A 21,967-nucleotide genomic window follows, 5' to 3' on the forward strand; every position below is an offset into this window, starting at 1 on the left:
CTTTCATATGAAGACGGGGGCCGCAAATCATCATCCTGCGGGCCGCAGATGGCCCGCGGGCCGCGAGTTTGAGACCCCTGCTCTAGCCTTTCAGCAACAACGCTGTAGAAAATAAATTACATTCTTTTGAGCCATTCTGTGTCCTGCGTTTGTGTCCGCGCCCAGATCCTGACATGAAGATGATTTAATTATTACTTTTTGTATTATCATAATTCTTTGAATACAATCTGCACAAAGTCTAATTTTTCAATGAGAATATTAGATTATTGTTACTGATTAATATAAATGATTTGTTGTGGATGCTTTGAAATTTGATTACATTAATTATGTTAATGATCCTTAATAGCCTGAATCTATTAATATTTGATATTAAGTCCTGAACCGGATATTGATATCTCATGTAGAGAAAATGGTATGGTCGAGTCGGGGTGGGATTATATAAATTCGCTTCCTTCTACTCCCTTTCAAGCAATGTACTTGTGATTCATTAAGTGATATGTTATTTATGTATTATGACCTGATTCCTTGAAATAAACCATTTCATTCATTCATATCATTTTTATGAATTGGTGGGTAAAAAACTGCCTCATTGTGAACAAACTGATTTATTCTTTCTATCTTTTTAGAGTATATCCTGCAGCTTTAAGGCCTTAGTTACACACAACGACGACAAAGGCTGAAGCTCGACGACAAAAGCCAATAACACAAGCTGATGACACCATGACAAAAGCCAAAGCAAGGTGAGAAAAGCCGAAGCACGACAACAAAAGCCGAAGCACGACAACAAAAGCCGACGACAACACGACGACAAAACCGGAAGCCCAATGACAAAAGCCGAAGGACGACAGCAAAAGCTACAGCACGACAAAAGCCAACAACATGACAAAAGTCAAAGCACTGCAACAAAAGCCGAAAACAAAAGCCGTTGCACACTCATGTTGTCTTCTTTGTTGTTGTGCTTCGACTTTTATTGTTCTGTTGTCGGCTTTTGTCGTTGTGCTTCCGCTTTTGTCGTTGCATTATGGCTTTTATCAAAGTATTGTGGCTTTTGTCCTCATGTTGTCGGCTTTTGTCGTGTTGTGTTTTTTTTGTTATGTTGTGGTATTAGTCTTTGTGCTTGGGCTCTTGTTGTCATGTTGTCCGCTTTTGTCGTCGTGTTGTGGCTTTTGTCATTTTGTTGGGCTCTTGTCGTCATGTTGTCAGCTTTTGTCGTCGTGTTGTGGCTTTTGTCATTGTGCTTTGGCTTTTGTCATTGTGCTTCAGCTTTGTCATTGTGCTTCAGCTTTGTCATTGTGCTTTGGTCTTTTGTCGTTGTGTTGCGGCGTTTGTCATTTTGTTGGGCTCTTGTCGTCGTGTTGTGGCGTTAGTCTTTGTACTTGGACTTTTGTCAAATTTCAGTTGTGACTCTATGGTGGCGGTGGGGTGCCTGGGGAGGGTCTCGCCCATGGAGTAATTCAACGTAGAACCGCCACTGTGTGTGACTGTTGTATTAGTGTCTGTGGGGGTTCAAATGCCCATGTTGCTATGATAGCAGCATTTAGAGAAGGTGGATGGCAGGTTGCAGCAGAATTGAAAAGAAAGCCACATAGAATTAACAATAACATTTATTTATTGATTCATATGTTATACATTTCATGATAGAATAGCGATTATATATTATTATTGGCAAATATACTATAATCCAATTGCATTTCTATTGATAAATAGAAAACTGAGGTAGGGCCTCAAAGATTGATGATTGTGAAAAATAAATAAATGCATTTCACATTTATGATATATTCATATGTTCTATATTTTTTTTTACACATCACACATTTTCAAACATATTTGAAACATAATATCTACTCTGTTTTTTAATCAGATGACTGTCATGGGCTGTTGGAGGCACATATCTATATCCATAGGCAGCAGTACCTCACGTAAAACACACAGAAATATATGACATTACTCAAGTAATTAGAAATTTTTCCTATGCATTCATAGGTCCCACAGTAAGGTGCCAAAAAGACACAACAGACATAACAATAGGAATACTATTTTTACATGAGATAGACAGCTATGCTGTGGTGTTATTCTTGAAGTACATATAATATTCTACCATTAGAGGACATCTATAAGGCCAATGGTTACCTGAAGGTGTTTTGTAACGTATTGGCAAACACTGACGAACACTTATTATATGAATGGCAGTATCTCAACCTCCTCTACGCTGATGACACATTCCTTTTTTTATATAGTTTATATTATTACGATAAGGTCATTTAAAATACTCTTTCTTTGGTTACTGTCCATAAGTGAATTTTAGGCCAAGAGAATTACTGTTTTTCTTTTTCCTCTTGTGCAAATGGACAACAGCAACCTTCTGTTTCTCAACTTTAGGAACGTTCTCTAAAGTAAACATGCACCAGCTTATTCTATCAAGAGAAAAAATAGATTTATATATGGACACTGACTGACAGCAACACAAATTGCACATGCAAGCTTTTCATTTTCATCTGGTGCATTTCATGAAGCAGAAAGGTCTTAACTAAACCTAGAGCTTTTATTTACTCAACTATTTATTTCTTTGATTTTTCTCACGCCCAAAAAAGGGAAATCCCGATAAATAAGGAAACACGGTGCCATGAAACACACAGCTTTGTAGCTGTTCCCCTAAATAAAATTATTTAAAATTATTAAGGGCGTGAAGGCGTTTAGCATTTTTAGCGTTCCACTAAAGAACAATACATCATTTTTAAGCTTAAAAAACCACAAACTACACTCAGAGTAAAAATATTTGTTAGCTTTGGAGCGGATCGTTGTTTTAAGTTCTCGACTTGTCAAAGACGACCTTCCCATCGTCAGAGGTGACGAAGGTGCGTTTAACTGAGACATACAAGGACGATCCTTTCCATTTCATCCTACACTCTACTCTGAGATGGGCCATGCACATGTTTGATTGACGGTTGAATGGAATTCAGCTCTACAGAGACAATCACGCGCACACAAGCATACACAGACATACATAATTATCACAATTGAACAATTACGGCTAAACATCTTTAAAGGAACACAGCAAGCATTTAACAATTTAACATCAGGATATTTGTGCTCATAAATTGATTATGTGTCATTTTCAAACAACCCAACACCTAAATCAGACCTGTGCTATCTTCAGGCAAAGGTTGTCAAAAGACATGGCTTAGAGAGAGAGATCCTTGAACTTCTATCAGCTGTTACAATAAAAACACTCCGTGATTTAACACCTGCTGAGTTAAAAGCATAATCAGGCCAATCGGGACCTTGATAAAATACAGATGGAAGTTGTCAATGAGTGCAAAAGACTAAAGGCTTTCAGAGAAGAAGCCTGCTGTTAAGTTGAAGATAATAGGATTTAAAAGTAAAATTTGATGGCTGGGTATGACTCTTCTTTAGTGACAAAGCTGACCACCAGCAGGGCTGTGCCGGCGCAAGAAACAGCAGATGACTTTTACAACCTCAGAAGATTGAGTCATGACTCAGAAGGAAGCTGTTCACTAAATTACAGTTAAATGCCTGGTTCTGGTGGACAGAAGAGAGCAGACGGACAGAGAAAAAAATGTACCTTCTGTGCAAATGAAGTACATTGCCAAAAAAGAAAGTTGCAAAATTCAACTTATTCTCCATTACGCCTGGTTGACACTGGAAGCGGAAGCACCACGGAACGTTGTTTTAAGTTTGTGTTTCTCGATTCACCAAAGAAAACCTTCTTTGATGAGTGAAGGTTCCATTCGGTGCCCTTGTTAACCTATGGTGAGGTTCAGCGGAGTGCCGCAGTCCTCCGCCGAACCTCACCATAGGTTCCGTCCGCGGAAGGCTCGCGCCATGCAGCGGAGAGTTTCAGCATCTGGTCTATAATTTGTGCGCGAGATGCAAGCGATCCGCGTCAATTCTGCCAAGAAGTTACATCAAGATACATGAGAAAATCTGGTTTATTTTCAAAGTATAACCGAGTTTTCAAAATAAAGCGCCACGATTAACAAATGCGATCATGTTTTTGTATCTAAACAGACTGTAGAGATGAAAACAAACATACAATCACAACACACACACACAAAAAAAAGAAAAACAAAAAACGCAGACTGGCAGACAGACACAAACACTTCTCTCTGTGTGTCTCAACAGATAAATTAAAGAAATATGGGGCAATATTTTTGGGTTATGAATTTACCCATGATGGCAAAAAAAAAAAAAAGCTGAAGTCACGGAAAAAAATGTGCATCTGGTTTGAATCGCACGAAAACGCGGATGCCGCGCGCACTCCGCCCCACGCCACTTTCGCGTCCAGTGTGAACCTAGTGTTACCTTTCACATCATCCTTTTGGCTTACTCCTTTGTAAGTCAAAGAAAGTTAAAACTAAGCACTTAAGCCTTGAGTCCTCAGCAAGAACATTGTTCTCCTCTGCGACACTTTTACCACAGCTTTTGTTGTCATTTAGCTTGAAAGGCCGGCGGCACTGTTAAGGTCTCTGTGCAGCGGACGCTGCTGTTCTTGCAACTACCTCAGTAGTCCGACAGAGTATACCTGAGACCCTGTTTCCAGGAGGACACACGGAGAAGCAGGAGAGATGACGATGACGGGACAAAGCAGTGCCCAGAGCTCTACCACAAGCTACAAGAGACAAAGCACACTTTTCGGCAGAGAAGGGAGTCATCTAATCTTCATCTGCTCACACGTGGCCACTATGAGGGCGCAACAACACAGACGTCTTCTGTTCACACAGAGTGCATTTGATAAAATATTGGGTAGCAAGGAAAGCTTCATTTTGATAAATAAGTTACATATAAACACTTTCTTCTGTGTTGAAAGAATTAGTACACAGTTAAATATTTTATGTTACTCTAAGATGACGTACAATGCAAGTCACAGATGGCCTTAGAAGATCACAACACCAACAGCTAGAACTATGCATCCAAAGTAAGTGCACAGAGAGTAACTACAGGGTTAATTCTGAGACCTGAAGTGGCGGGGCTAGCTACGCTAAAAAGACTGAACTCTACATATTAGATAATACAACAGTAACGCAAGTTAATACTTGGGTGGAGCGGGTATTGCACATTGTCCCCAAGTCTTCAGAGGTTAAAGGAAGTCTTGTGAAAGAGGACGTCTAAATGCATCTAAATACTGGGACGTTGGAGGCACAAATCGCAGATCTTGTAATCTGTTTTCAACAAAGCAAGAGTAGCAGCTGATATGACTGTACTGCAAGATAGAAACAGCATCTTATAATAAAGCAAACTTTTTCTAGGATTATTTATATAATTGATATTTTTTCTCAAACACTGATTTCCAACAATGTCTTAAAGCATTTTTCTTTTTTTTCTTCCTTCCTGCTTACTCCAACACATTTCATTATGTCTACACACAAATATAATGCAATGCACACACACACACACGCACAGAAACACACACAACTCTACTGGGAGCAGCTATAGTGAGTCTAATATTGCAAGTGCAGTCTGAGCTGTGTCATTTTATGACACAATTTTTCTTTCGGAATAAGGTTCTCCGGGAAGGATTCTGGAGTAATCAGTGGACATATGTGGGAGGCAAAGAAAGCCTATTAACTGAGTACGAAGCAGCAGCAGCAGAGAGGCAGGCTTCACTTGGTCAGCCGCTCCTCCCTGAGAGAAGACAGGCAATTGCACAAAAAGTAAAGGGAACGGAGAGGAATCCCGTGTCCACATTTGTAAGAAACAGCAGAAGACAAGAAGCAAACAGTGTGGAGTACAAACGAGACAACGGAGAAAAGGAGTGGACAAAGGCATCCACCTCCTCCAAGTGGCAACTGAATTGGTCAGACGTGGTGATTAAGATGCTGGCAGGATGGCTGCTACTGGTAGGAACCAAGATGGAAGTCCTTTGGGGGCAGCTTGAGACCCAGAGAGTTGGTTCCAAGAGGATCGATCATGTTCTTGTAGCGATCCCCTCTGTGCTTCATCAAGAAAGGACCCCAATCAGGCTGAGGGGAACAGACCAACTTCAAGCGCTGCAGGATAAAACACACAGTAGTTTGTTAGATGGCAGTCCCACATAATCGCTTAAATATGAACACTGTTCCATAAAGGGTACAAACAACCACTTTCTATTTGCCTGATAATGTCAGGACTTGGCAGGTGAAGGACCCAAATCCAAGAGACCAGGCTTGGTGACAGGAACTTAAAACATTGAATAAATTAAAAAAATATTAACTACCTAAGGAGAAACAAAAAAGGTGACAGAACAAACCAGATGACCCGGCAACAATGAACTTAAAACCAGATAATTACTGTTAATACAGGGTTAATTAACTACATGAAGACAGCTGTGGATGATTAACCTGACCGTAGTGAGACTGACAGGAAAAAACCGAACATGAAAAAAGCACCACAAAAACCCAAGCATAGAATCCGGACAGTACCCCTCCCCATAAGGGCAGGTCCCAGATGCCCGAAAACATCCAAGAGGAGGGGACCCTTACAAACAAAACAAAAACTAGTCCAAAAAACAGAGTTCCAGCAGACAGGTGGATGTGAGGGGTATCAGAACCCCTCCTCAGGAACAGGCAAGAAGAGGAGCAGTCCCAGCGACTCTCTCCAGGAACAGGAAACTTGAAAGGGGATCAGTCACCATCCTCCAGAACAGGAAATACAGCAAAAGGGGATGAACGGTGAATATCCTCAGAGACAGGGAACATGAAGACGTGGTCTCGGTGACCCTCCACAGGAACATGAAGCTTGAAGGATGGCCCCAACAGTCCCCTCAGGAACAGATTTGGTGGACGTGGCTCGATATGACTTGATATATGGCTGCAGGAAAACCCATCTGGCGTGGCATGGAATGACGTGGACTGCAGTGGAAGAAAATGGTGGCACTGCAGCAAAAATCCTCCTGCTGGGTCCAAGGTGGTCAGGTTATTCTGTCAGGACTTGGCGGGTGAAGGACCCAAATGCAGGAGACCAGACGTGGTGACAGGAATTTAAAACATTTAATAAATTAAAAAATATTAATTACCCAAGGAGAAAAAGAAAAGGTGATAGAACAGAACAGATGATCTGCAGCAATGAACAGAAAACCACACATTTAAATACACGGAGGTTGATTAAATGAAGACATGTGGATGATTAACCTGAACATGGTGAGACTAACAGGGAAAACAGAACATGACAAAAGCACCACAAAAACCCAAGCATAGAATCCAGACAAATAATACCTGTTTCAAATGAAGAGTACAAAGACACCTTCAAAAACCCACACCAAATATCTTTACAGTTATTTTAAAAGCGCTCCAAGTGGTCTTTTAACTATTTTTAGCCCAAATGAACAAAACTGTCATTTTCTAGTACATAGGTTCTGCAGAGTGGCAGGAGTTAATTAGAAGTTTGCCTCTGAGATGTAGGCAGGACTGTTGGCGCAGAGCAACCCCGAGCAACCTCTTCTCCGCCCTGTTGATGAAAGCTCACTGTTCACATGTTCTCCGTTAGCATTCTCAAACCCCCAACCAAACGATACTGGAGCTTTCCAAATGTACAACTTTGAGCCGGGAGTCTGTTGTGTGTTCGGATCATCATCGTCTAGAGGATCTTTTGCATTGATCAGTGCCGGGAGTCCAGAATATATTCATTTGATTATTAATCTTCTGGGTATGTTTGGGATTTTTGTGCTGATTGGTGAAGGAGATGTTTTTTGAGATGGTGGTCTGAATGTGCTTGGATTTTTGGTATTGATTGATGTAGATGATTTTTTCTTGTTCATAACTGTCTGAGTATATTTAGATTTGTGGTATTAATTAAATTAAATAACTTGTCTTTGATATGAATCTAAGACAAGTCATTACAAAAATATACAGTGGATGTTTGAAATTTAATTACATCACTGATCTTACGGATCCTTAATAACCTGAATGTATGATTCCAGGGTATAAATATTTAATAATAAGTCCTGAACCAGATGTTGGATAATTCATTTAAAGAAAATGGTATGGTCCAACTGGGTGGGATTATATAAATTTGCTTCCCCCCACTTTCGTTCAAGCAATCTACTTGTGATTGATTATGTAATATGTGTCTTTTTTGTATATTTTTACCTGATTGCTTGAAATAAACCATTTCATTTATTCATTCATTCATCATAAAAGACACTTCATTTTTCTGTTTCTCACCATCTGTCTGATTACATTGATACCAGTTTATGACTCATTTAGTCATTTTATCTCCTAAAAAAATGCACTTTAGAAGTACATCAGTACTCCTTCCTCACCGCAGTACACCTGCTTCAAGACAGAGGGCGCCAGTAAGCCCGGACAATGTGACACCGCCGCAAAAGAATAATAGAATTAGCTGTAGCAAGTCATGAGCTGCCATCCAGATATTCTTCAATATTGTTTAGCATCATTTTCTAAATGGAGGATCTTGTGTCTAAACTCAAACTTTTGTTTAGACGTCACTGGTAGTGATCTCTACTGAGACAGAGAGACTTTTAAAACTGAAGAAAGAAAAGGAAGACTTCTATAAACTGGTTATTCATGTGCTTCTTCTGAAGGGGTTGTGCACATACTTCATTTATAAGTAAGAGTAAGTCAATAACAACAATTGTAGTCTTTTTTTATTCGACAGGTTGTAAACATAAGAAAATGTTGAACTGTAATTTTAAACAACACACTTTAACTGTTGTCAATCAAATGGTGAATCAGCTGCTCTGTAGGGTTCATATGTCTGTAAATCTGACTGATGATGTCAGTGCCTCACCAGCCGTGAACCTCACTACACGTCACTGTCTACAAGTGGATGCATCAGAACAGGGAGCTTAAGGGCGTGTTTTCATTGTCACAAATAAACTCTTAAAATCCAATTTTAAGGATAATTTTCTTTGTACATGTCCCCCATCATCAAAAACTGCCACAAGAACATGTTGAAAACCCCAGAAACACAGAGGATTCATCAGGGTGGGTCTTTTAAAGCAGCTTGAAGCCATTTGAATTCTCTCTAAGAATTCAATTTTTTCTAGTTCGTCTTCTGTCACAGATTTCTACTGCTATTACAACTGTGAACTACTTTTATACCTTGATAAGGTTAGCGGTTACATTAAGAACCTACTGATGTGTTCCTGTTGTTTTATCTCACATCCACACTAGGGGGGAAAAAACCCCTAAAATTATTAAAAATAATAAAGCCAAATCTAGTTTTCACTCTAAAGTCAGCAAGAAAATTGACTTGGAATCAGGCTTTTACAAACTTTAAAATAGCTAAAACTTTTTTATGAATCTAACTCAAAAAGAAAACAAAAGTCAGGAACAGTATTGCTAATTGGAAATTAATGCAGAATGTATCTTTATTAACACAGTCTTGATTGACATAACGGTATGAGGGAATTCTTTTATTGAAAACATTACGGCGCTAACTGAAAGAGATCATTTTTGAGCTGCAAATAAAATAAATGTCAAAATCAGATCAACTCTGCTGTTTGTAGTCCCTTTTATTTTTCAAAACAATCTCCACTTTTTCTCTTTTTCCTCCTCTAACGACATGTCTTCTCTCGTAACCCTAAAATTACATATTTTTAAAGATGTTATTGTCTCCGATTTGAATAAAAATAAAGCTGTGATGAATCCAAATTGTAGTTGAGTAAAGCACAGAAGTGTAATTGTAGAGTCTGAGAATGATCCCTGATTGAGCGTGCTGTCAGAGACGGTAAGGAAGCAAACATTTCTGACAAAGAGCCACAATCTTAATCAGTCATTAATCAAAGCATTTAAAGGAGCAGTGAGACCTACAGAATCACTCCCAAATGAGTCCTCCTGTCTGTGGTTTGTCTCTTCACGATATTGAGAGACGGAACAAAAGAGGGATTTCTTCAAAAGTCTGCGACAGTATTGGAATTTGCATAGCACGGCTTTGTTTTGTAGGGAATCTCACCTCGCTTACGGAGCCTGGTGCCAGGTACATCTTGATGAGGAACATGATGGGGATCCAGATCACAGAGCAGATGACCATCAGCCACCCCAGGATCATGGACCAGGTGGGGTAGGTGTAGTCTTCATAAGTCATGACCTTCCACTGATACAGACTGAGTCCCAGGATGCCCTGAATACATCCAAAAGGCATGAGTTCATTAATTTCTGTCTTTGTCCTTTCAAAATGCTAAAAGTTCTGCTTCAGTAGCATAAAAATGAGAAAAATACAGCACTTTGGGTTTAGAAAGCTCATCTCTGTAAAAGTTGTTTCCTCCTGTAAGCACTCGCTGCTCTGAGAGTAAACTGGCTCAAGGCAATGACAAAATGTATGGGGAATGCAAACTAATGAGTTCAGTTCCATGTGAGTGCAACTACAAGACTAATGAAGAAAATGGGCAAAAACAACCGAAAAAAACAGGCAGCGCATTATATTATCAGATTATTCCTGAATGTCCTCCAGGTATTGAAAACACAAGTTCAGTAACTGAATACATGCTAGTAAAATCCCTCGTCTGAAACAATCCAACAATGAAACTATCCTCAGTTATTTCTTAACAAAAATGAAACCCACAGTAACTCAGAAACTTTTGCAGCACTTTGGGGGGAAATTTTATTTGGAACCAAATCTGTATGTTGCAAAAGACGTATTTATATTTTTGTAGTTGTATAATGTCATTGAGTTCAAACTAAACTTGGAATTGTGTTTGCTACTGTAACCAAATGTAATGAAATAATTATAAATTCTCTGTTTTGTTTGAAAAAGCACAGATAATGATATTAGAGTTTAAAAAAATGACAAAAAGTGTCTAATTGTGTTTTGGCAGGAGCTTGGCAATGCAATACTTGTTACGATACGTGTCACAATACAATATGTGTAACATCATGGTACAGGTCACGATATGTGTCATGATATAATGTGTGTCACAATACGATACATATCATGATACGATATGTGTCTCAAAAAAAATCATGACTTCAGTTCACGACATGTATACTGTACATGTCGCTTAGCTCTGTAACAACAACTATGAGGCCAATGACAGAACATTTGACACTAGATCAGGGGTCTGCAACCTTCAACACCTACAGAGCTAAATGTTCATGGAATAAAACCCAGCAGGAGCCAGAAAAGCCTCAAAGAAACAGATTTATATGTATGTCAATGCAACCATTATGATAAATAAAAATGAACTTCTTTTGTATGAATAAAACAAATATAAACTGAAAATATCATTTTTTTAACATGAAATAGTTTATAACTTTCAACAGAGGTTCACGTTATTTCCTTCAGACAAAATCACCTTGTGTCATATAGAATCTGCTTAATGCTGCCAATTTAGTAGCAGGTAGTGTTATGTCAGCAGTGGTTAAAAAAGTGTTTTTACCATATTGGTAAACTAAAAAGTTTATTTACCAAATATACATGAATCCAACTCAAAAAATAAATTGGAGCAAATTGTGATTAGTGCTGCCAAAAACGATTATTTTAATAGTCGACTAATCACTGATTTTTTTTTTTTTCCGATTAGTCGACTAATTGGGTCATGCGCAAATTGGATCTGAAGCATAAATCTTAACTATCAATAGCATTAAACTAACTAAAAACTCGATATATAACATTACCTGTGATAATACTAGTGTGAATGCTGTAAGCTGAATTTGGCTGCTGAAGATGCTAGTGATGATTGCTGAAAGATGCTGAAATTAATAGCTAAAAATGCTTAAGTTGATAGCTGAAATCACTGAAGCTACTAGCTGAAAACACTGAAGCTGATAGCATGCTAAAATATTAGTTACATGTCGAATGAGCCTAAAAAACTGAAAAAAGCCTAAATTAGCCAAAACTGCTAGCATGTAGCTGAAATGTTAGCTAAACTCCAAAATAGACTAAGAAACCTTAATAAATGGCAAAATAGTCCAAAAAGCTAGCAGAATGCTATTATAACTTTCAACATTACTACACTCTGACTCCATATAATATAAAGTAACGACTAATCAAATATTAAATTAGTCGTCAACTATTTTAATAGTCGATTAGTCGTCGAATAGTTGATCAATCGTGGCGGCCCTAATTGTGACTCTCACTGTATTTCTCAACTCATAAGGTGCACTTTAATATTGTTCAAAAACAGAAAAACTGTCTTATAATCTAGTTTGCCTTAATTCTGGTTGTGGTTTCTGACTTCTAACTGATTTTTCGTGGTACACAGCGTACAAAAATCTTATGTCTACAATGTTTTAGCTCTGTACCATTTTTCTTCTTCACCTTTCAGCTTATCCCTTCGAGGTCGCCACAGCGTAACAGCCCCCACTGTTTCGCATTAGAGATTTGGCAGAGTTTTTACGCCGGATGCCCTTCCTGACACAACCCTATACTTGAGGGGCACAGGGACCCAGTTAGGCAGCAGCGTCAAGGGTCTTGCCTAAGGACCCAATCTGGGTGGGGATCAGTGGACAACCTTGGGAATCGAACCCAGAACTCCTGAGTGTCAGCCCTTCACCTAGCCCACTGAGCCACCCAGCCACTTTTTTTAAGCTCATTCATTTTTTAATACTAAAAACTCTACATGTTTACCCATAAATAATTAATTAAAAATCGTTTTGGAAGCATTTGAAATCAATACAAGAATTGCCGAATGAAATATATTTCACAGACTCAATTTTTCCTACTCCCCTAACAAAAAGGAGACATCAGCCAGCGGCTAAGAATGAATGAGTTCTTTAAAGAAATCTGACCCCCTCCCTCTTGAAAGAAGTGAGATGACCAGCCGAGCTAACTGCTGCCCCATTTATCATGGTCACCTCTGCTTTAGAGGTGCAGCTGTTTCCTTCACAATTGCAGACATAACCGTGTCACGCCCTGACATGCTGGTGAAGCCGCTGCCCTGGACAGCAAGGACAGATGACTGTCTGTTATACATAAATTGTGTTTCATGGGAATGCATGTGAGTGTTTGAAACAGATAAAAACGATGTCACACTCAGCCTTGGGGCCTAAATATATCTGCCTGATAAGCTGCACTGACAGACTTCCATGTGTTATGCAGAGGCAACCATAAACAACTTGAAAATTGGTGGCAAGACATGGCAAGCAAGGAGGAAATAACTTTTGTTTTTAGAGGAGGGGGTCGACTCTGCTCCGTCTGTACAGCAAATGAATAGACTTAAAAATGAAAGCAGCACAATTGACACATTACAAACCGCCGCGGTCTCCTCCGGTGACTGTGGCGGTTTGTCTGAAAATGAGACGATGAAAAAAAATCAAACAAACAAACACACCGTCAGAATGGTTGGAGTCACAAAGGCCCAGCAGATTCTCCAGAATCGGTTGGGCTGAAAACCAATCATCATTTCGATGTCCGCACAAAACCTCTGCAGACCTGCACCAGTGGAAGACAGGAGAGGAGGAGGAAAATAAAGAAAAGAGAAAAATGAGTGATAGAAAGAAAGTGAAAGCACAGAAAATGACCTAGGTTTAATAAAGTCCCTCGAAAAAGGTATCAGCAGATTGCATCCATCTCTGGATGTGTGTGAGGGGGGGAGTGGGGGAGGGGGGGGCATCGGAATCTGTCATTCCTGAGCAATTGTGAGGGAGCAGATGGCTTCATTCCTGCGCCTTTATTGACTGATAACAGTGAGTGACATGAAGAGGCAGAGTCACACAATCATTTCAATATGTCATCTGTACTGATGCTCTGACAAACTGCAGAGGAGCCGGCCGCCGTGCCTCTCGGAAACGGCGTGGTGACGCGCAGCTGAGTCCTGCTTGAATAATGCATCACAACAGAGACCCCTGCCGACCACAAAGGGCATTACAGGTGGGGGCTAATGGACAATTACAAGGAACAATCGGAGCCAAAGCCAATATTTTCACCAGAAGGTCTCAAATTTCCAAACATAACTGATAAAGCAGCCAAGAAGCTCGGGTCCGTGAGCGTACAGGAGCTTATTTCTGAGAGGAACTCTGGAGAAAGTATGCTCACTGACGTGACATTCTCTGCATGTTTTAGCAGATTATAATTATGTTAACGCTTAAAGTTTGACTTAAAAGGCTTGCAAACACTTATAGTAAAAGTTGCACAGCAACAAATAGCTAGAAGCTGTTGCTTCTGAAGGCACTCCCATATTCAGTCAAGGTGACGTGGGGGGTGGGGGGCTGTAAACGTTAACACGTGATTAATACAAAATTAACGGTTCTGGTTCCAAATCGGTGCCAATTTTGGCACTTCCTCACTAAAAATAGTACCTACATCTTCCCAAATCAACACATTTTCATTCCCAAGTCGTTGCATTTCGACAAATGGTTAAAACCTCTTGGTCAAAAATGGACATTTTGGGTGTCGTCATCTTTTGACATTAAATCAGAGCTCCCCAACCTCCGAGCCGCAAACTGGTGGCCCGCCCCTCTTTCACCGCACGGCGATGATCCTGAGGTAGACCCTGCAGCTGCATGGGGGTGTCTGTGAATGTTACACTTATAATGAATAGAAGGCACAGATAATGTCGATCAGGTTTACTTATTGTGAAGAGTTCTACTAAAATCTAATATGAAAGAAACAAAGAAATCCTTCCAAGATTTTCTGGTTACCAGGGTTTTATCTCACTTGGGGGTGTGTCTGAATGACAGTCGCTTCCACTGTGTTTCTGTGTCTCTGTGACTGAGTTTGAAGGCTGTCCTGCATTAATCCGAGAGGGAGGAAAATAGGGGTCCTTTTTATGATTGTCCCGATGAAAATAAGTAAAAGATCACAGTTCAGGAGACCCGAGCAGGCTGCCCGTGCTCCCCGCAGCGGCTGTCTGTCTGCAGGCATATTGAATGAGCGAGCTCCGCTGATGTCCAGGAGGCTATCTGGCTGCAGCCAAAGAACCGCCACGCTGCGACAGTCGGACGAATTGTCCGGAGTGAATCCCGCCTTTAGTTGTCGTAGACGAGCCCTGGTAAACCTCCGAGGCTCAGGTCAAGAAAATGGATGGAAATTGAGGACAAAAATGCTTGTATTAGATTAGTATTTTACCCGCTGATCGGGTCACTAAAAACATTACGCGTCCAAAGCTGAGTTCCTGATTGGCTGATGCGACACAGCGACCTGTCAAACTTCTGTGATCTGCTATGAAATGCAGCCAGACATTCGAGCGCTGCGTGGCGAGTGCTCACCCCGTCAGCGGTCTTAGATGAGCCCACCCACTATTACAGGAAAGGCAGATGGATTATCTAGAACTTCAAAATACTGAACAGAGTAGAAGAGATTGACATGTCCTAAGAGAAATAGACTTTCACTGAAACTAAGCACCGAAATGCGGCACTGATTCCAGCAGCTTCTTGGGTCTCAGTAGAGCTGCGTTAATTATAACGGTCCCTACTTGGAACCAAATTTTGGTGCCCAACCCTAGTTAACTGTTCTATATCTGTGCTCAATTTTGGTTTGGTGAAACTAATGTCTGAATAATATTTTGAAAAGTATTTCTTTGGTAAATATATATTAGGACAATTCAGTAAATCACAAGCATGAAAAAAACAGCAAAAAAGATCAAATCCTTTTTTTTTTAAGAGTTTTTCTTCACTTTCTGAGCATTTAAAGCACCGTACTCTCCAGGTTTTATCATCCTCTTTTCTCTTTTCTTTAGCTCTTTTTCCCCTTCACACTTCAGATTGTAAGGGGATTGAACCACTTACTTTTGGCAGACAGCTGCCCTGCCTCCTCAGTAACAACCACTTAAGTTTTGCTTGTCAAAAAGAAAATCCATCTAAAGAAAATGAATAGGCTGTGACTGTCTGTTACTCCTAAAACCAACAACTTTTGGGATTGGTTCATTTCATTTCTCCTTTTAATAGATTCTATTTTTCTATAAATTGGTGCAGTAATGTGGATCATTCTGAAATAAATATTGATCTACATTAGGGTTTCAAACTCATGTTGGTTCACGGGCCACATTCAAGCCGTATAATCCTAAGTGGACCAGTAACGTAAGAGCAAAATAACCTATGGTCAACTTCTTATCTGTAGCTTTATTTTTATTTTGTTCATTTTTCCTGGAAAGCTCAGCGCTCTTTCTTCTTTTTGACGACATTTTGGTAATTATGATGTCACACTTTAATGGTGGTGAGGCTGGCTATGAACTTAACTGCATCTTACTGGGACGTAGCACAAGCTTACAAAGAAATGCCATCTATTTCTTGATCTCTTATCATGCCAGTTTTAGTTTTCTTTTGGTCCCCCTAGTGGCAGAATTGCACATCACAGCCATTTCTTTAAATAACCATAACCCCCCACAGGAATGGGCTAGAAACTTGCTTTTTTTTCCCAACATCCTTATATTTTTTGACACCCCTGATATACATTATATGGGTTGAGATTTTAAAAAAGAGGCTATTTGCTAAAGTACTTACCATAGAGATAAGAAATCCCCAAAAGCTCAAAGATAGCAATGATGACCAAAGAATAGGAGGCAGCAAACGTGTCCACCAGCTGCAGCATGTACATCCCATTCTGCAACAGTACAACACAATAAACAACCTTTCCACCTCTCTCTTTGCCTTTACCACAGTAAAGTCCACCTCTCATTTGCTATTTTTTGGAAAAATTCACATCATCAGAGAAGAAGTCCCAACCTACTCACTGAGGTTGGCCTCTTGAGGCCAAAGAGTTCATGTTAAGTGCTTGTGTCGTACCTCTGTGATCATAGGAAAACCCAGGATGAAAAAGGAGGCGCAGCAGACCAGTGTGAAGACCGGTTTGTGTTTCCTCAAGTACTTGGGGAACTCATCCGACACAGACGTTACAATGGTCTCAATGGTGGCAAACTGTGATGGGGCAGAGCGGAAGACAGAATAAAGAAAAGCGAGATGATACAAATTAGTATCTACCGAACAGATCAAAGCAGCTTCATAGGGTTGGGGGAACAACATTCAATGGGAACCACCGTTGCTCTGACAATTAAGGTTCTCACTGTGGCTTAAGCTCCAGTGTTGACAATCCTTTAACTGCCTTCAGCCGTTTACACAATTAGCTTAATCCCAGCGGATTCTGAAGCAGAGAAAAGTAGTCTTAACATAGTGACGTGATTATGCAATCGACGTAAATCAGCTGATAATGTCAGCGGCTTTCCAGTTATGCACATGTCACGTTACTCTACCCACACAACCCTCCCAGAAGTAGGGCTCCACGCCTCACCCATCCACTCGTTCTGGTGAGAGTGTGCTTTAAATTGGAGCTGCCGGAAAGACATGGGAGTTAGAGTCAAGACTTGAAAGGGAAAGGTTTTAATTGATGATTAGAGAGGGTGGTTTGGGCCACCCCTTTGGGTTAGGTTTAGGGATTCAGTTCAGGGATGTTAGCCAGGGTTAGGATAAGATAAAAGGTGCCTCTTGGCCGAGGAAGAGTGGTGGTGCACGATCCATGTCCATCCCTGAAACCTTTCCCCAGCCATCCCTGATCCCAAATATCACACAGTGAATATATCACATCCCGAACAACATTTATTATCAATACAAGCTTTTCTGAATGCCCTATATAGGTCTCTGTGCAGGTAAATTAGTTTCATAAATAAGTTGTTTGTTTTCATTTTCATTTCTAATTTTCTTCTCGTTCTTTCTTCCTACTAGGTTTTCTAAGTATTCTTTGCTCTGTTCAGCTGAACTCATGGCTCCACATGTAAGCATTAGGGTTAGGCCATGGGGTTAATACGGTTAAAAAAAAAAATTTAATTCAATTAATGCAGGGAGAACCTTCCTCATTCTGCCTTTATCTGCACCAACCCGTGTGGGTCTGAATCAGCCACAAATCTCTGAAGTAAGAGGATCACACTTAAAGGGTAACCAAACAGGGCAGTTGGAGGCTGACTCCACCCACAGCTGAAATTTGAAAATCCAGTCAGAGGGGTGGGACTGAGGAACAGGACTGTCATCATTACTGGAGCTGCAGATCATGACATCAGACTTCTGAAACTTGTATCATGAAATTCAAATGTAATACCTCAATTTAACCTGTAGAGGGCAGCACACATACGTTTTTGGACTATATTTTCAAGAATTAAAAAATGTTATTTTAATTTGTCAAAATTTGTCAATGACCAACAGACAGCACTTTTAAAGCCCCATTTATAGAGATCAACAGACAAAAAAAAAGTTGATTTAAGGTTTGGTTACCCTTTAAGTTTTCCTGGAATATCCAATATTTTCATCACATGTTTAAGACATTCAACTATTTCACATTTTTTAGCAGCAAAGATCTTTTTTTTCTTTTTTATACTGCTTGAAAATGTTGCTCTGCTTACTAATTTGATATATCCGTATTTAGTAGTTTTTTTTTTTAATTGAACTCACCTGGCAATCTAATTATCACAGGTGTCAGAGATTGATGTGATCGAAAGATCCCCAAGACACAATATCCCCAATGAGTTTGATTGAAAAACAAAGAATTTGATCTTTTTGACACTTAAATACAATTCATATAATTATCTGAAACAAATTATAAACATGTGGAAAGTGCACTCAAATTGTTTAAGGCGTTGTCTGTAAGTTATTCGAGTTCATCAGTCTGCTGGTGCTCTGATGGCCCTGTACCACTGCCCCGAGTGGAGAAATGCAAACAGTTCCTGTGCTGAGTGATAGCAGTTCTTTACAGCGCTCGCTGCCCCCGAGAGCTGCTGCCCTGCCCGGGTAAAACAGATGTGTTCTGGTGATTTTTTTTTTCACTCAGTTTTTATGTGTATGAGTTTTAGGAGGCTGGGTGCGTGCCCTGCAGCCACTCTGTTAGCAAGCGCTGGTCACTTAAAGTTGATTCATGCAGGCATGGCTTTCCAGCAGAGTTTAGCCAACAGTGGTTTGACATGACCTTTTTAGATGATCGAACACCAGATGCTCTGCTGGGTTATGGAGGATCTGCAGGGGTTTCTCTGTGTCCTAACAACTAATTGCAGATCTACAGGATAATGGATTATCTGAGGAATTCCAGTGTGGATTTAGACTACTAGAGCCTGGAAACTGTATCAGTGGAAGTTACAAATACCTTTCGCCTTATGCCTTAGTCACACCTGCCCTTGAAGGTGGATACAGACAGTCTGCGAGCAAAAAATGGGCAAACCTGTATGGGGTACGCAGGTGGCCCGTGCAAGATTTTAGGATCTTAGACGACTCTGTGAGCCTGTAGAGAGAAAATGTTCATACACATTTCCTACGTGCATTTCCCTGCCAGGACGACCAAGTGGGCCCCACATGGTTTAAAAGTGGGCAGAAAATAGGGGCCCCGAATGGTTTGTCTGCAGTTTCTGTGGTGGCCCCACTTGTGTTTGCCCAAATTGGCTTAAGTGGGCACTCAGTGGGTTAGCTCGCTACGCTAGCCAGCTGTAGCGAGCAAGCGAGCTCCTTTGTAGCAAGCTAGCAAGCTCTTCTGTAGCGTACTAGCAAGTTCCACTGTAGCGTGATAGCAAGCTACGCTGTAGCAAGCTAGCGAGCTCCTTCTAAGAGAGGAAATGAAAATACAGATCAACAGGAAACTCAGAATAAAATTGTAATTTTTTCTGTTGAAATTGGTAAGGTTTCCTTAAATTATTTAGGAAAAATTGTATCAAACAGTGTTCAGCTGTCAACTTTACCGTTCTAAACCCAAACACCAGAAGTCACTTCACAATTTCGGCCCTTTCGCCATTTTGTCTTATGTCACCGTGAAAAAGGTCAATAATGTAACTATTTTTTATTATTATTGTTACTAAAAACTTACAAAATTGTTTAATTTAATAAAATACTATTTGCTAGTCTTCAAGGTTTTTTTTTAAACTGATATCATAAAAATAACAGACCGCAGAAGATAGATTAGTTCAGTCTAAAACATGACTGAACAGAAACCGCTGCAACATGGAGGAAGAACTTCAGTGACGACACTGTGTTTCCTGCTTGAAGGTCTGCACCATCCAAGCATCTCATTTTAATCAGCTCAGGTTCTCCTGTCAAGACTTGAACTCCTCTGTTTTCAGCTCCTCAGAAATTAATTTGCTTCGAAAAACAATTTAAAAGTGAATTTGTCTGCACAAAAAAATGCAGGAAGGATTAGGTTTACAGTAATAGAAGGCAGACAGCGGAGCCAGCCTGCGGAATAACATTGATGACAAAAGCGGTTTTGAACCCACAGATCAGTGCATGAATTTATAAACAGAACTTGGTGAAGCACCAGGCTTTCTGACACCCCCTCCCTCCTCCCAGCTTTCAAAACTAATTTCCTGTCAGCACCTCAGGCCTATTACCACCATGCTGCTTTCTACAACAAAGCCAGCAGCCCTCCTGTGTGAGCCGCTGCTGCAGAGGCAGAGGAACATCACTTAGTGCTCCTGTTGACTTGTGTCTTAATGCACCGCTGAGGCTCTGCTCCTCTGCTTGACACAGAAGCATCACAAAGCTCCATGTGCTCTGTGAGGATTAGCTCGCTTAGGATCACAACTGAGGGACTTTAGAGGTAACCCTGATTTACAGGAGCGTTAGTTGAAGTTACATTAGTGAGATTTCTGCAGTGGACCCTTCAACACCAAAGCTCCAGTGTTCATGTTCTTTGATTTAGTGTATTTTTTTTAATTGTTAATACGATAATTCCAGCAGATTTTGAAGGAGAAAAGTGGCGTCAGCCATTGTGGCTCTTTTATTAAAGAAAATATTTCTAAATGTTAAAAAGTAACTACAAAGTAAGAAGTGAAAAAGTAGAAAAGGGGGAAAAAATAAACTAACTTAAGCTTTAACTCATTTACAAACAGTTGAAGAACATTTTGACACACTTTTGTGCGTCCTATGTTGTACAACAAAAAATCAATGGATGGCACAACCAGTATTAAGGCGGACCGGATTATAAAGCTGATTTTCTATTTTTGAAACAAATTGAAGAACTTTTAGTGTATTTGAAAAATATAGCAAGGGTTACTTAATTAGCTCAGATTTCATTTTGGTTTGTTAAATATACATTTCTGGCAGAGATGCAACAACAACAGGGAAGTTAACTATTTATTTAATCACCGGTGACATTACACTTTCTACTTTTGTGATAGGATGTCTTTCTTTTATTTTGAAAGGAACATCTGTCAAAAGTCTAAAAAATGCTATTTTCTTTTAATGTTTGTGTTTTATTAATGAACAACAGTTCATTTATGTTTATTATAGTAGTAACAATAGCATAAATATAAATCAGTGTCTTATTTTTAAAGGGTGAAGGAAAACTTTATGGCTCCTACTGGGTCGAATGGCTCTGTCAGAGTTGAGGGTTTCAGACCCCGGTCCTATGACCTGACCCATGACCTGCTGGTGGCAAAGTTCACCACTCTGTATTCTCTGGGAAGATTTTTTAGTAAGAAATGCAACAAAATGATGTTCTAGATATTAAGAAAACTGATTTACACTTATGTGACAAGATTGACTTCATTTTTGTTGCTCTGAAATTTTCAGGTCAACTTTGACTCCTCGAGTCATGCTCCCTCCTCTGCTCAACCACCTGGAGAGCTGCAGGAGGAATCAGTCGCAGCGGGAGCTGTGCGTGGAGAATCGTGCTAATTGGGTCAGGGCCTATGCACTGTTTATGCCTCCCTTCAAGGTGCCACTTAAGTGTTTACTCCAGACTAATTGCGAGTCAAGAGACTCGGGTTTCTGACAGAAATCATGGAGCATTACTCCAAAAGATCAATCAAACGCTTGAAAAGAATAAAAACTTTTTTTCTGTCTATTTCGCTTAATCCCTGGTTCTCACACTAGTAGTTAACTTGTTGGATTTTTTTTCTAGTGTCGGATCTGCATTACTTTGTTATTTCCAAAAAGGTGTTTTCTCCATGTGTTGTTTCTTTACAATGTGTCACTCGTTTGTTCAGAGCATACCCCACATTTACCCAACTATAGCCAGGATAGGCTCCAGCAACCCCACATCCCCAAAAGGGACATAGCAGGTTACAAAATGAAAAAATAGTTGGATATTTCTGTGTCTTTACATTCCTCAAATCAAACATTGTTGATTTTCACCTTTGTTGTTGTGATTAAATGAGTCTATATTT

General features: G+C 40.0%; 1 protein-coding gene and 1 long non-coding RNA gene across 3 annotated transcripts in view; one reads left to right on the plus strand and one right to left on the minus strand.

Annotated features, from left to right (window-relative positions):
- Positions 1-1,591: 1,591 nt before the first annotated feature.
- slc6a5 (solute carrier family 6 member 5) overlaps positions 1,592-21,967 on the minus strand; it is a 33,064-nt gene continuing 12,688 nt past the window's right edge. For both annotated transcript variants that reach the window (XM_024295999.2, XM_024295998.2), the window contains 5 exons: positions 16,620-16,751; positions 16,338-16,437; positions 13,229-13,329; positions 9,913-10,080; positions 1,592-6,008 (listed from right to left, as the gene is read on the minus strand). In XM_024295999.2, coding sequence (XP_024151767.1) covers positions 5,853-6,008; positions 9,913-10,080; positions 13,229-13,329; positions 16,338-16,437; positions 16,620-16,751 — 657 coding nt within the window. In that variant the 3' untranslated portion in view covers positions 1,592-5,852. The remainder of the gene's footprint in view (positions 6,009-9,912; positions 10,081-13,228; positions 13,330-16,337; positions 16,438-16,619; positions 16,752-21,967) is intronic.
- LOC112161038 lies at positions 9,650-21,732 on the plus strand. The gene is made up of 3 exons (XR_002921774.2): positions 9,650-9,687; positions 9,903-10,020; positions 21,372-21,732. It is a non-coding gene; the product is annotated as an uncharacterized LOC112161038 (long non-coding RNA).

The sequence above is a fragment of the Oryzias melastigma genome, linkage group LG3 (assembly GCF_002922805.2).
Source record: "Oryzias melastigma strain HK-1 linkage group LG3, ASM292280v2, whole genome shotgun sequence".
NCBI classification, from domain to species: Eukaryota; Metazoa; Chordata; class Actinopteri; order Beloniformes; family Adrianichthyidae; genus Oryzias; species Oryzias melastigma.